This window comes from Poecilia formosa, unplaced genomic scaffold, assembly GCF_000485575.1.
Source record: "Poecilia formosa unplaced genomic scaffold, Poecilia_formosa-5.1.2 Scaffold3, whole genome shotgun sequence".
NCBI classification, from domain to species: Eukaryota; Metazoa; Chordata; class Actinopteri; order Cyprinodontiformes; family Poeciliidae; genus Poecilia; species Poecilia formosa.
Window position 1 is genome coordinate 3,398,841 of NW_006799942.1, and position 12,174 is coordinate 3,411,014.

Consider the following 12,174-nt stretch of genomic DNA (forward strand, 5'->3'; position numbering starts at 1 on the left):
TAAAGCTCGCAGAGTATAAATATCTTTTTTAAGGTGTGGTATTATATCAAAGAGTTGGAATTTAAGGTTATCATTATGATAGCTACATATTAATGATGATGAAAAGAAAAATGAACATTACCTGTATTCTGCTGTTACCCCAGTCGGCTACAATGATGTTTCCATTAGCATCTACAGCCACACCAGTGGGCGCGTTGAACTGGCCATTGCCTTCTCCATGAGAGCCAAATTTAAATAGAAACTCCCCATCTGCGCTGTATACCTGCAACAAGTAGTAATAAATTCATACCACCAGATACACTCTCTGAATATGAAGACTTGCAGGAATCCTATTTCTTTTACCTTAACAGAGTGATTGTGAAAATCTGTCACTATAATTTCATTCTTGTTGTTCACTGCAACAAAGTGTGGACCTGAACAGAGAGACAGAATCATACAAGTTTTGGAAAAAACATATTCATTTTATTTGCACAAATCCTGTCACAGTTATGAGGCCGGTCAAGCATGTTTGATCAGATTGTTGCTGTTCATATTTATGTAAAACACTTTATGTACCGTTCTAAATTTAAAAATGTTTTCTAAAATAGTAGTAAGGAGCAAGACTTTCCAGTTTGAATCATATTTTGCCGTTCTAAATTTAAAAATGTTTTCTAAAATAGTAGTAAGGAGCAAGACTTTCCAGTTTGAATCATATTTTGCATTGTTAGTGCATGCTAACGGATGTGTGATTGTACTGATGGTTTAAAAAATTGCAACGTGGGTTGGCTGCGTTTATTTTTGAGTTTTTTGATCATCCGTCTCGGTGTTCTTCAGAATCAAACATTTGTTTTTCATAAAACACAGAAGGATTGTTGATTAACAGAGACCACTAAAAAACATCTGGATGGTTCTGTGAAAAAAAAAAGTATTCAGCCCATTACAGATTTCTTCTGGTTTTGTTTTAATGTCTTAAATGTTTTTAGTTCAATTCCACTACACACACCATGAGCTTGCTACTGCCTGACATGTAGAATGACAAAATCTCTTAAACAGTCTGACATGAAGAAGGATAAAAGATCTCAAAAAGCAGCACTTCATAAAATCAATAAATCATGTTGCCAACAGCGACCATTAAGGTCTTACAATAACTGGCAATTAGTCTTACGTCTCTGTTGCTGAATTTGGATCAACTCTTGTTTTAATAAGTCTGATGTTTTCATAAATGTTGGTGTTAGATTTATGAGTGATGTTAAAGGGATACACACTCAAAGACAAGTATTTTTATTTGGCACTTCACAAACAGCTATATTCTGTCAAACATAAGATGTGTCTTTCTGTTCACCGTTTTCTGATATTGTAGTTATCAGTGGTTTTCACCGTTAGATGACTATAGATGTTTCCTTTGGTTATTCTGTGACTCCATGAATAAGCCTCCGAAGTGCAATTGGTGTGCTTCCCGTCAACCGGCAAACATTTCTTCCTGTTTCAGGTTTTCTAGAGAACCAAAGACTTATAAATCACTTTGCTACCCTCTCCAGACTGACAGATGTCAGTCACTTGCTTTTCATCTGTTCTTGAATTGCCTAAGATCAGGGCAAAATCTGTTGCTTTCTGAGATATTTTACTCTACTTTATGTTGTCAGACAGGTTATTTTTAAGTTATTTGTCGATTCTAGAATTCAGACAAACAACCAGACCTAAGTGTGACTAGAGAAATTGAAAAAAATAAATAAATAAAAATGAGAGTTAATTAATGAATCAACAATTTGGCTATTATATTTTCACATGGCGTGACATTAATTTGATTAGTATTTTAAAATAAAAATTAAAAATGACATTTCAAAAAAATTATTTGAAAATATCTGTCCGTTATTAAAACACATTCAGTCATGACAAAAAGCAAGAACTAAGAAAACCTGTAATGGAGCAAATACTTTTTCATAGCACTGTATTTTTGCAACTTATTTTTTTTATAATCACACAAAAAACACACAGTGTACATGACAACATGTTGATTCTGTTATTCATGAAATTGTAGCTGAATTTCAAGCAAACTCTGTACAAGTATATCTTCATCCATCTTTATCAACAATCTGTCTTCTCTGGAAGTCAGACACGTGATCAGGGAATTGGGTTAGACAGAGGACACCGTGGGATTAAGGTCGCAGCAAGGCCACACTTAGTACTTACTGAAAACTGAGCCAGATTTATTAAAGTTTGGGCCAAGTTTTTCTGAATCAAGAACAGAAGGAAGAACAGAAAGAAAGAACAAGCACGTCATCAGAAATAAAGACAGGCGAGAAAGAAAACACTTAAGGGCAATCTGTAGAGTCGCCTTCTGTTGCTGCTACAAACCAAGCAATGTCAGCAAGATGTTAAAGTTACAAATAACTTTAACATCTCATATTCCATTAACTGAAGAACAAAAAATATAGTGTCATTATTTAGCTTCTCAATTGTGGATTAAAATACCGAGTTGGACAGAGTAATTTTCTTCCGGTTAAAATAGATTTGGTTTGATCCTCAGCCTTGCCATGCGTGGTCACAACTAAAAGGAAACACTGAATTCAACCTTTGTCCCATAAAGTAGGGAATGCCCAAAGTGCCAAAATTCTACAGATAATCGTCAACTGATTAAAATTTGAAGGCATCAACAGTTTATGTCATGTATAATAATTTAAATGTCATTGATGTATTTTTTTATTCATAAAAACAGAAATATTTTCTATTTTTCATCAAATAGGTGCAAAATTAATTAAATTCTTATTTCAACTATAGTAAACAATTGAAAAATACACACACATATATATACTGAGCAATTTAGCAAAATTGGGCACAACATGGACCGCTAAAAGGTGGCAAAGAGTTTCCAATAAACTAATTGGTGTATGTAATGTGCATCAACCATCATAGTGGGATGCATACACCATATTGGCAGCATTAATTCACTTTACCATGCTTTGTGGCACAGGGACAGGTAAATAAACAACTTGAAAAATGACGTTGCATCATAGTTGTATCCGATGCCATGAAATTGGCCTCTGTTTCTTTAAGAACCTTTTTTCTACCTTTTCTGACACACCTCAAGCAGATCCTCCCAACAATGCTTCTCCTTGCTGTCTGCTGATGACGTTTACAATTGATCTTAGGAGCGCTGTAGCTTCCATGATAAGCTCAGCAGACACATAGATCTACCAGGTTTTTCCTAATTGTTGCAGTCGTTTTGGGTAAATAGATGAAAAATTGGAAGTGTCACCAACAGGAAACACCTGAATGGCTGCCATGGGAGATTCAAGGATTCCTCAAAATGTATACAAATGGGCCAAAGCAACACTCCAGGTATGTGTGTGATGAGGAGATGACATTATAACATGATATAGAGCTTAGAAAAGTCAATTCTGCATGTTACCTCATCCTACTCCCTGCCCCTTTTAATCATATACTATAACCCATCCATCACCTTAACACACTTATACTTGCAGGAGCACAATGACTTCTCCAGTGGTCATCAGGCGAGAAGCAAGGTACGCCCTGGACAAGTTGCCAGCTCATGGCAGATGTAGCACAATATATTTATTAAATACATTTCTTTACAGAGACAAAAAGAAGTGTTATGGCGCTAATTTATGGAACCATTGGATATTTGTGTGACTAGATGAATGAGAAACATCCCGTGAAGCTCTTTATAGAACAAATATGAGGTTGGAAACTGTTTTCAATTTATAGAAAACCTAAAACTCTCTGTGACGGCTTGTCTGCAACCCTCTCCATCAGGATTCAAAAAAGCTCTGCTGTAGACTTAGCGTCCCTCCTCACCTGCAAACTGTCTATCAGACGTCCCTCTGCCTCCAAACTTAGTCACCAGCTTTCCATTGGACTGAAAGATGAAGACACAGCAGGCTTTGTTATCCACAGTGATAATGTGTCCGTTTTTATCCATGGCCACTCCTTTGGGACCCATGAGACGGCCTGCACCAATCTTATTCTGTGGTAGAAGAAGACAAAAAGGATTACTGAACAAACTAAAATCCTGTTGGTTGGATTTGTAGGGGTATTTTGTACAGGGCTTTGTTCTGTTCTGCATCCCTCTGTTTTCAGTAATGCTCTAGTTTGGAGACGAAGAGAATTGGATTAAGGGAGGCTTGTGGGTTGACCAAACCAAGCGCATAGAACCATCAATGAACAGATCCAATTGCAAGAATCAACCTGAGGTAGAGAAAATCCATCTCATCTATCAAGTTGATTTTCTTCAGTTGGTTACAATTTGATTTTTGATTCGAGGAGAGGAATTGCTAAAACATCCAGATTGTACCTCAGAACCAACAGCCTCCTCAGAGGAACCTTCCTGGGCTGACAGAACATCTGCTGATGCCAAAGTCAATCCTCTCACCAATAGAGAGAGGACAAAGAGTAGGCGTAACCTGAAGCACAACAGCATGTTGGTTCTGAGTAAGTAAACAGTCATCTGACCCCGTCATAGCCACTCTTGCTCTTTTCTATGATTAAGGCTGTTTTCAGGCCTTAAATCTTAGGCCTGAACTTCATACGTCCAGTGGGTTCCAGTGGGCTTTGGAACCCACTGGACCTCAAAGGTCTTTCTCCATTTGAATTTATGTGCTCTCTCAAAATATTCCTCAAGTAGGCATTTAGTAACCAAAATAATGCACTTTGAGATTACATTTTGTGGACACAGAGACAAATATTTGCTACAGCGCTTATTAGTACTAATGATTTTTTTTTCACAAGGCATTACCGAGACCTAGATCAAAGAGACAGTGTATGACGTGTACCTTGAACTTGCCATCTGAGGAGAAGATGCTGACCCATCTGTTGTCATAATCGGCCACCACGATGTCTCCGTTCATGTCTACAGTGACTCCTGTCGGTCTCTGCAGCTGTCCTGGAGAACGACCTCTGACCCCGAAGCGCATTTTAAACTGCCCATCATTGGAAAATACCTGCAGCCATTTGCAGAACTCATGTTTAGCGCATAAGTTGTAGTCTCTAAGTCCACAGTGGTCCTACACAGTTGCTTCTATGTGTCTGGCTCACCTGTATGCACTGGTTGTTGCTGTCAGCCACCACCACTCTACCATTGCTGGAAGCTGAGATTCCTTGCAGATTTGTGAACTCGCCCTTTTCCCTTCCCCGGGAACCTAATGGGAGAGTTAGGCATTCAGCAATTGTGTTTATTATTAACACTCTCACTGTGTATGATTTATTATCCTTGACAGCCCATACTAGCATGTTCTTGCTAATTCTGAGCAAAGATTATTGAGTACTTCCCAGTCTACCAGGCAATTAGCGGTTTTGAATTGTTATTATGCAATTAAAACTTGAAATTCTCATTTGAGAGGTAGGTAATGCAGCACACTGACAAATTTTTGTGGGTAATATTAGATTAGTTTGGAAGTAAACAGCGCATGTAACCAGTTTTGTGTTGCATCTACTTTGACAGAGAAAAGTATGAAAATTCTGCTTGTTGTTGGAAACATTTTTGTCTGCCAGTTTCAAGAATTTACTAAGAAAATGTTACGCAATAAGAAAAAACAACTTATAAATTGTTAACCTACTTAACAGGAGACATTTTGAAATATCTCCTAGAAGTTTGTCTTACCAACTCTGTAGATGAGCTCATCCTCAATGGGGTTCTCCTTTTTCTTGGTGGTGCTGTACATGCTGGAAGGCCGTCGCACCGCTTTCTGACGGACGTGGCCTCCTGTCCCGCTCGGGGACTTCACCCTCCTTTTCACATCATCCGGAGACTGGGGCACGTCTGACGGTTTGACCACCCGCAGGCGGAATGGGCTGCCACGTATGGCCTGACCGTACAGCAGCAGGCAGAATGAATACTCTCCTTCGGAGCGCAACGTGTAGCCCACTTCATACGTTCCATTCTTGTTGTCCGTTATTTCTACTTCTGCAGCTCTGTTACCGTCAGCCGACAATATCTCAGCCTTTAAAACAGCATTTCCTGTCCTCACCAACTCTCCATCCTATAAATAATGACAACAATTACTATGGAACTCATTGTAAAGAGACAATTTCAGTGTAAGTATATATGTAAAGTGTAAATAAAAATTTTAGTATATAGCTAAAAAAGTAAAGGCAAATGTATCTGGTGGCAATAAACTCGATTTGGTAGAGTGCCTTACATTCATAACCCCAAATAACTCACATTTTGCCCCAAACTTAATTCTATTTGAGCAGTCTCCAACTCCTTGACTGCCCTGCAATGTTCAGATTAATCCATGCTTAACCACACCTGAACAAAAATGCTGACTTAAGTTCTTCAAAGGTCTAGTAATGAGTCAATTATTTGATTCAGGCGCATTGGAGTTCATGCAAAGGAAAAGGATATGTAGTTTTCAAAATGTTTGACAGCTACATGTTTGAAAATATGCTTAGCACTTGCATTAAGCAATGTCTACTCTGACCCGCAAACAAAATCTAGTTGGCTGTAGAATCCAGTTAAATGACAGAGCACCAGAATGTATAAAACTTTTATGAAATATAAATACAGCTGCTAATGGATACATTTTTGGAACTTCTTAAGGCACTGTTTGGTCGTTAAAACATCTGAACATCTAAAAGAGCACTGTCAATCCATCAACTGAAAATGGAAAGAGTATGGGACAACTGCAAAGTTACTAAGATATGACTATCCAACTAAATGGACCAGCAGGACAAAGACAGCATTTATCAAAAAGCAACAAAAAGACTCAAAGACTCTAAGAGCTACAGTGGTCCACAGCTCAGCTTAAGTGGGGTGTTTATTAGGAGAGGGTGAAGAAGTTCCTGCTGACAGATGTAAAAATAAGTCTTGCATCCTGCAAGTCATGTGTGGCAGAAGGCAAACAGAATGTCTGGTCAGACAAGACTTAAACTAAAACCTATGCATCCTTTTTCTGTCTAGCACTGCTTTGTGTTGGTTTGCTATTTAAAATCTCAAGTGAATCTGTGGTTGTAATATGACAAAATATAATAAAACTTCACTGTAAAATAGTAAAAGGGCACTATAAAACACTTTCAGAGAGGAAAGTAGCATTCCAAATGATAACGGTGCACTAAAACCTCAGAATAAGAAAAAAATAAAAAAAGTCAGTACTTTGTCTTTTGTTGTCACAGTAATGGTTTGGTGCTGCCCAGTAGCTGCATGTCTCAGTCCCTCCCCTGTGGCGACAGACGTGTGTGCCACGGCTGATGTTGTGAGGAGAACACCCAGGTTCTGGATGGAGCGCCGCAGGCCTTCAGTCTCCACCTAGAGGACACAACTGCTGCTTTAATCAACGCACAAGTGTTAAAGCGGTTGGTGCTGCTGGTGATTAAAATTGATGAGTTTGAATCATAGCAAACAGCGGATAGTACCTGACAGTCTAGATGTGCGTTCTGATGTGGCTTCTCTGGAAAGTCGTGTCTGGCCAGAGCTGTGACCCGCTCACTCATCTGCTTCTGAACCAGTAGCACCTACACTTACAAAACATTAACCATTTTGTTCCTTTAAAAAAATGCAACATCCACTACTATATTTGATTTCCTGATTAGTTGGCTTATGAGTAGCCAGAAAATTATAATTTATGAGTCCACCTCAGTTGCATTCCCGTGGCTGAGAGCCTGCTCTGTGAAGCTGCAGCTGCTCTGGATGTGTTCCTTCCCCTGGAGAAGAGAGGAAAGCTGGGCATGGAGGACCTGCATTCAAAAAAAAGTGGAAAATGGGTTGACAAAACCGGAGAGCAAGAACTTTAAAAAAAAAAAAAAAGCAATTACTGCATGTCTGAAAGTGTATGAAATGGACCTTTTGCTTGGAGCTGCAGATGTTCTCCAAGTCTGTGATGAGGGCTGTCTTGCGGTGATGCAGCACCCGCTCCAGCTCTTCAAACGTACTGTTGATCTCTGCTACTGCTTCAGTTTTTCTTTCATTGAGCTGCCGCGAGATCTCACTCACCAGCTCAACAGCTGCTGTCAGCTGAGGAAGTCTGCAAGACAACCAAAGGAAAGGTTTTCATCAAGATATTTTCAGCTGACCTTAGAAATATATATCTCAAATTTTAAAGTTACATTTTAAAACTTCCTTTCTAGGATGATACTCGGTAAGAAATTAAATCGCTGCATGAAGGGGCAAAGCTAAAATCCCCCTCAAAGATCAAGTTCTGACCTGCTGTGAATGGCATCAAGCTGTGTTTTGAGCACAGCTTTGTGCTGCTCCACTACGTCCCGCAGAGGAACAGTCATATGATCCCGGTGCTCGCCTTCTGTGCAGTCCAAACACATGGCTGTCTCACAAGACTCACAGTAGAACTCCATCACCTGCAGGTGGAGCCAAACGTAATCATAATCTCTCAGTAAGCATTGCAAGATGTCAATATTTCACGTTGCTTTCATTTTATCTAAAGCACAAAATAAGACAATTTAGGATCTTTCAGCGAGCAGAGAAGGATTTCCTACCTTTCCTTCATGGTTTGGGCAGCAAAGAGGCTTCCCTGCTACCGCAGCGCTGACCGACTCCAACACACTGCAGGCCTCGGGCCGAGAACACTCCGGCTCACGCTGCAGGACCTAACACAACACATTACCATCCTCATTATAAGTTATTTTTAATAATCACGTCTGTGAATACCCCTTTCTTTTAAATCCATTGTGTTGTGAAATTACACAATGGTATTTACAGTCAGTTTAAATCACCTTAAAGTGTTTTTAATCCATGACATAAACATTTACTTTTTAAATTTCCAGTCACTGTTAATTAAACTCTCAAAAGCTGTGATCTTAAAAAAACCTCCCAGAGATTAAGTCTTCAGAATGACCTCAGTCTGGAAGAATGTCCTCCCTCCCTCTCACAATGTCTTTCCAATTAAATGCAGCTCGAAAAAAAAAAAAAAAGCTCACACAGGCAATACATACAGGTTTTATTCATTTGTTCTAATCTTTTATTTTCAATAAGCAACAGGTGTGCTTGTATCCGATTAGCATTTTTGCAGTATATATGTATTGTGTAATGCCTCATCTGTGGTATAGACAGATTTTGTGATATAAAACGTAATGTAGGACCAGACCTCCATGAGATTAGTGATGAAGAAGTTGTTCTGCAGAGCTCCCACTCCTTTCTCAGGCAGGATGGATGTTTGTCGACACACAGGACACGAGAGTGTCAGAGACTCCGGAGGAATGTAATTCTGGAGACAGCTACAGGGAGAAAGTTAACAAGTATGTAACATGATATAACATTAACAGAGATATTCATGTAAAAATTAAAAGGATGTTTTATTGTGAAGAGGCAAAATGAATGCATTCCATTTTAAGGAGACATTTTAGACCGAGTTTTTGTAATTGTGTCTTTAAAAACAAAAGACACTCTCCATTTCTAAAGAAGGCCTTTCCGAGGAGTCAACAATGTTAAGCTGTTGTTTTGTGTTTAGGGATTTGAATTAGATGTGGTGCTAACAAGAATTTCACAGTTAACAGAATATGATGCAGGAACCACAACCACAGAAGAAGTTAGAGTTCAACAAGTGTGTTGCATCCTTTTTTATTTTCTTCCCCTTTCTTTTTTTCTTTTAAATGCAACATTTATTAGAGACTGACATTTCAGGCTTGGTTGTGCAACGTTTACAAATCCCAATGGTTACCTTTCGCAAAAAGTGTGTAGACAGGGCAGGACCTTGGGGTTGTGGTAGTGATCCAAACAGATGCTGCAAACCAGGAATTGCTTGTCTATCTGACGCACCACAGGGCTGGCGTTCCCAGCCTCACGCTTGGCCATACCAGTGGACATTTAAAGCCACAGAGAATGACAGCAGTCAACCTGCGGGGATAGAAAAATATAAAATAAACCAAACAAGGTGCTCAGGTTCTAGACTCTGCTTTACAATTAGGTGTGAAGTGATTTTGTTATGCTAGGATTTATAAGTTAAAGCCAAAAAACAGTTAGCAGGCGAGATAGGAGTCTGAGTGTACACTGAGTATGTAAAAAACAAACAAACAAACAAAAAACAGTAATACCAAAGAAAAAAATTGTATCCACAGTTTACAAAAAGCATGGAAAAAAAGACACAAAATAACCAATGAATTAGGGATTCTGGTATGTTTATAAAACTGATGATGGTTCAACTAGTTAGAACAAGTACACACAGAAAAAATTAGAGATTAGGAGGGAGATGCATAAGTGGCCCCAGGATAAAAATGTAAAATGCAAAACAAAGTTGTTTTGCATTTTACTCCAGTTTGCAGAGAAGTGATTAAGGCCAGAATATCCAAATTGAGTAGATGGTGCATGTGACATAATTCAACAACTGAGTCATGCTCAGAAGTGCCAACAGGGATAGCAACATGTTGTAAAAATGCAGCCACGTTCTAACTTGCCTCACAGTGAGGGAAAACATGCCAACTGTTAGATACAATGATGGTGCCTGTAACTGTGTAACTGCAGCTAAAATATAATCGTTTTTGGCAAAAAAAAAAAAAAAAAAGGATTTCCCAAACAATGGAAATGTATCTTTTTATGGGACAACAGAAAACCAGAATGAGAGCCTATATAGTGAAACTGGGAGAAGTAAACTGGGAGAAGTATAGATCTAATCGATTTATAGATTTTGCTTTTTATTACAACATGCAATAAAAAGCATCACTTGGGGTTGGGTACTTTGGGCTTCTTAAAGCACAGATATAAATATATTAAAGCCAGAAAAACTAACATTTTGAAAGCTTGAAACATTAATAAATTACAATCAGCCTTTTTATAGGTTTTCAAAGCTAATCTGTATTGTAAAACACACCTTTAGCACAAAATAAATGTTTCCTAATAAAGCTTCTTTAAAATGAAGTGCCATTACCACATATGGATATGCCATGTGAAACCATAGTCACTCATCTATTACCTCAAAAGTATCCATAATAATTTCAGGAGTTTGATGTAAATGCTTCTTGTTTAACCAGTGAACTCCTGGTTTTACTGAAAAGAACTGAAGATCTGAACTATATTCACAAATTACATAGTAATTTTAAAGAATATGCGCTGTTGTAAATATGGTTAAGTTCATTTAGACATTCATGTTTCCCACATTACTGCGGTTATACATTGAACTATCCCTTTGGACATAGTTTGATTCAGACACTTAATGAAAGAAAATATTTGCCCTGAGTTGTTCTGAAATCCCCACTCTGAAAGATATGTTAAATGCCGTAGACACTGAAATATAATGGTTGCTAAATCTTTGTGGGTCAGCAGAGCAACAGAGCCACCAGCTTTACATAATCTCATCTAGAAATACAGCTGCAGATCTGGATATTCTGCCTAGCAACACAAACCACTCCTGTCTACGCATGGCCCACTTCCATATTCATTTGTGCAAGCACAACCTTTATACTTAAAAAGTATGCCGCCAGCAGCTGATAAAATATTTTTGTAGCTGGTCTATAAAAGAAGAATCCAATAAAACAATTAAACACCATGTCAGATGTATTTTTGTTCTGGACATTTCTTGTGGCTGTGTCCTTTGAGAGCTTTAGCCTGCACATGTTAGTTTGCATCTCGGTGTTGCTAACTGGTTCCATCCATGTGGTTTGGTCACATTTGCTCAGTAGGTCAGCATATATATTATTTATGCATCAGGCAGGCACTCGTTTTCTTGCTCAAAGACTAAGCAGAGAGCAGTTTGTGTCTGAAACAAGCATATTGAACGTATGAGGTAAGATTTCAACTGTTACAGTTAAAAGAACATCTAAGTTCATGCTCAAAGGTTTAGTTCGATTTATGAGCCCCCACCCCACTCTGTTCTTCTCTGCACATCTGTTGAACCTGAATCTAATGCAGCCCTCAATCCCTGATATCCAATCTGTACTCATGCCTCATCGTCACAAGCAAACATACAATCTTGGTGATTAAGAGCATAACTGTATCTTTCCAGTATTTGCAGAGAAGATCCAATGACATGCAGCCCTTGAAGGGGTTAAAGGTCATGTCTGTTGCTCTTAGTCATGAAAATGACACAGAACTTTCACCATGTGAGAACAGTGTGAACAAATAAAATGTTTAGCAGTAAGTATCTTAAGTTTCTCTAAATCTACGTGAATATGCATTGTTCTGCTCTTGGCTTTAAACTAAAAGGGAAGAGTTTATTTTTAATGAACCAGATATGAAGAAGCATACTATATACCTCATGTGTCAAACTCAAGGCCCGCGGGCCACATGTGGCCCGC

General features: G+C 38.6%; 1 protein-coding gene across 6 annotated transcripts in view; it reads right to left on the reverse strand.

Annotated features, from left to right (window-relative positions):
• The window catches only part of trim3b (tripartite motif containing 3b), a 33,337-nt gene that overhangs the window by 2,325 nt on the left and 18,838 nt on the right, over window positions 1–12,174 (reverse strand). For 5 of the 6 annotated variants that reach the window (XM_016673251.1, XM_016673258.1, XM_007555283.2 and 2 more), the window contains 15 exons: window positions 9,606–9,781; window positions 9,033–9,162; window positions 8,425–8,535; window positions 8,135–8,286; window positions 7,775–7,955; window positions 7,567–7,668; window positions 7,348–7,446; window positions 7,088–7,240; window positions 5,597–5,975; window positions 5,032–5,135; window positions 4,770–4,937; window positions 3,796–3,964; window positions 2,170–2,211; window positions 343–413; window positions 122–262 (listed from right to left, as the gene is read on the reverse strand). In XM_016673251.1, coding sequence (XP_016528737.1) covers window positions 122–262; window positions 343–413; window positions 2,170–2,211; window positions 3,796–3,964; window positions 4,770–4,937; window positions 5,032–5,135; window positions 5,597–5,975; window positions 7,088–7,240; window positions 7,348–7,446; window positions 7,567–7,668; window positions 7,775–7,955; window positions 8,135–8,286; window positions 8,425–8,535; window positions 9,033–9,162; window positions 9,606–9,751 — 2,148 coding nt within the window. In that variant the 5' untranslated portion in view covers window positions 9,752–9,781. The remainder of the gene's footprint in view (window positions 1–121; window positions 263–342; window positions 414–2,169; window positions 2,212–3,795; window positions 3,965–4,769; window positions 4,938–5,031; window positions 5,136–5,596; window positions 5,976–7,087; window positions 7,241–7,347; window positions 7,447–7,566; window positions 7,669–7,774; window positions 7,956–8,134; window positions 8,287–8,424; window positions 8,536–9,032; window positions 9,163–9,605; window positions 9,782–12,174) is intronic. The other variant, XM_016673261.1, reaches the window with a different exon arrangement.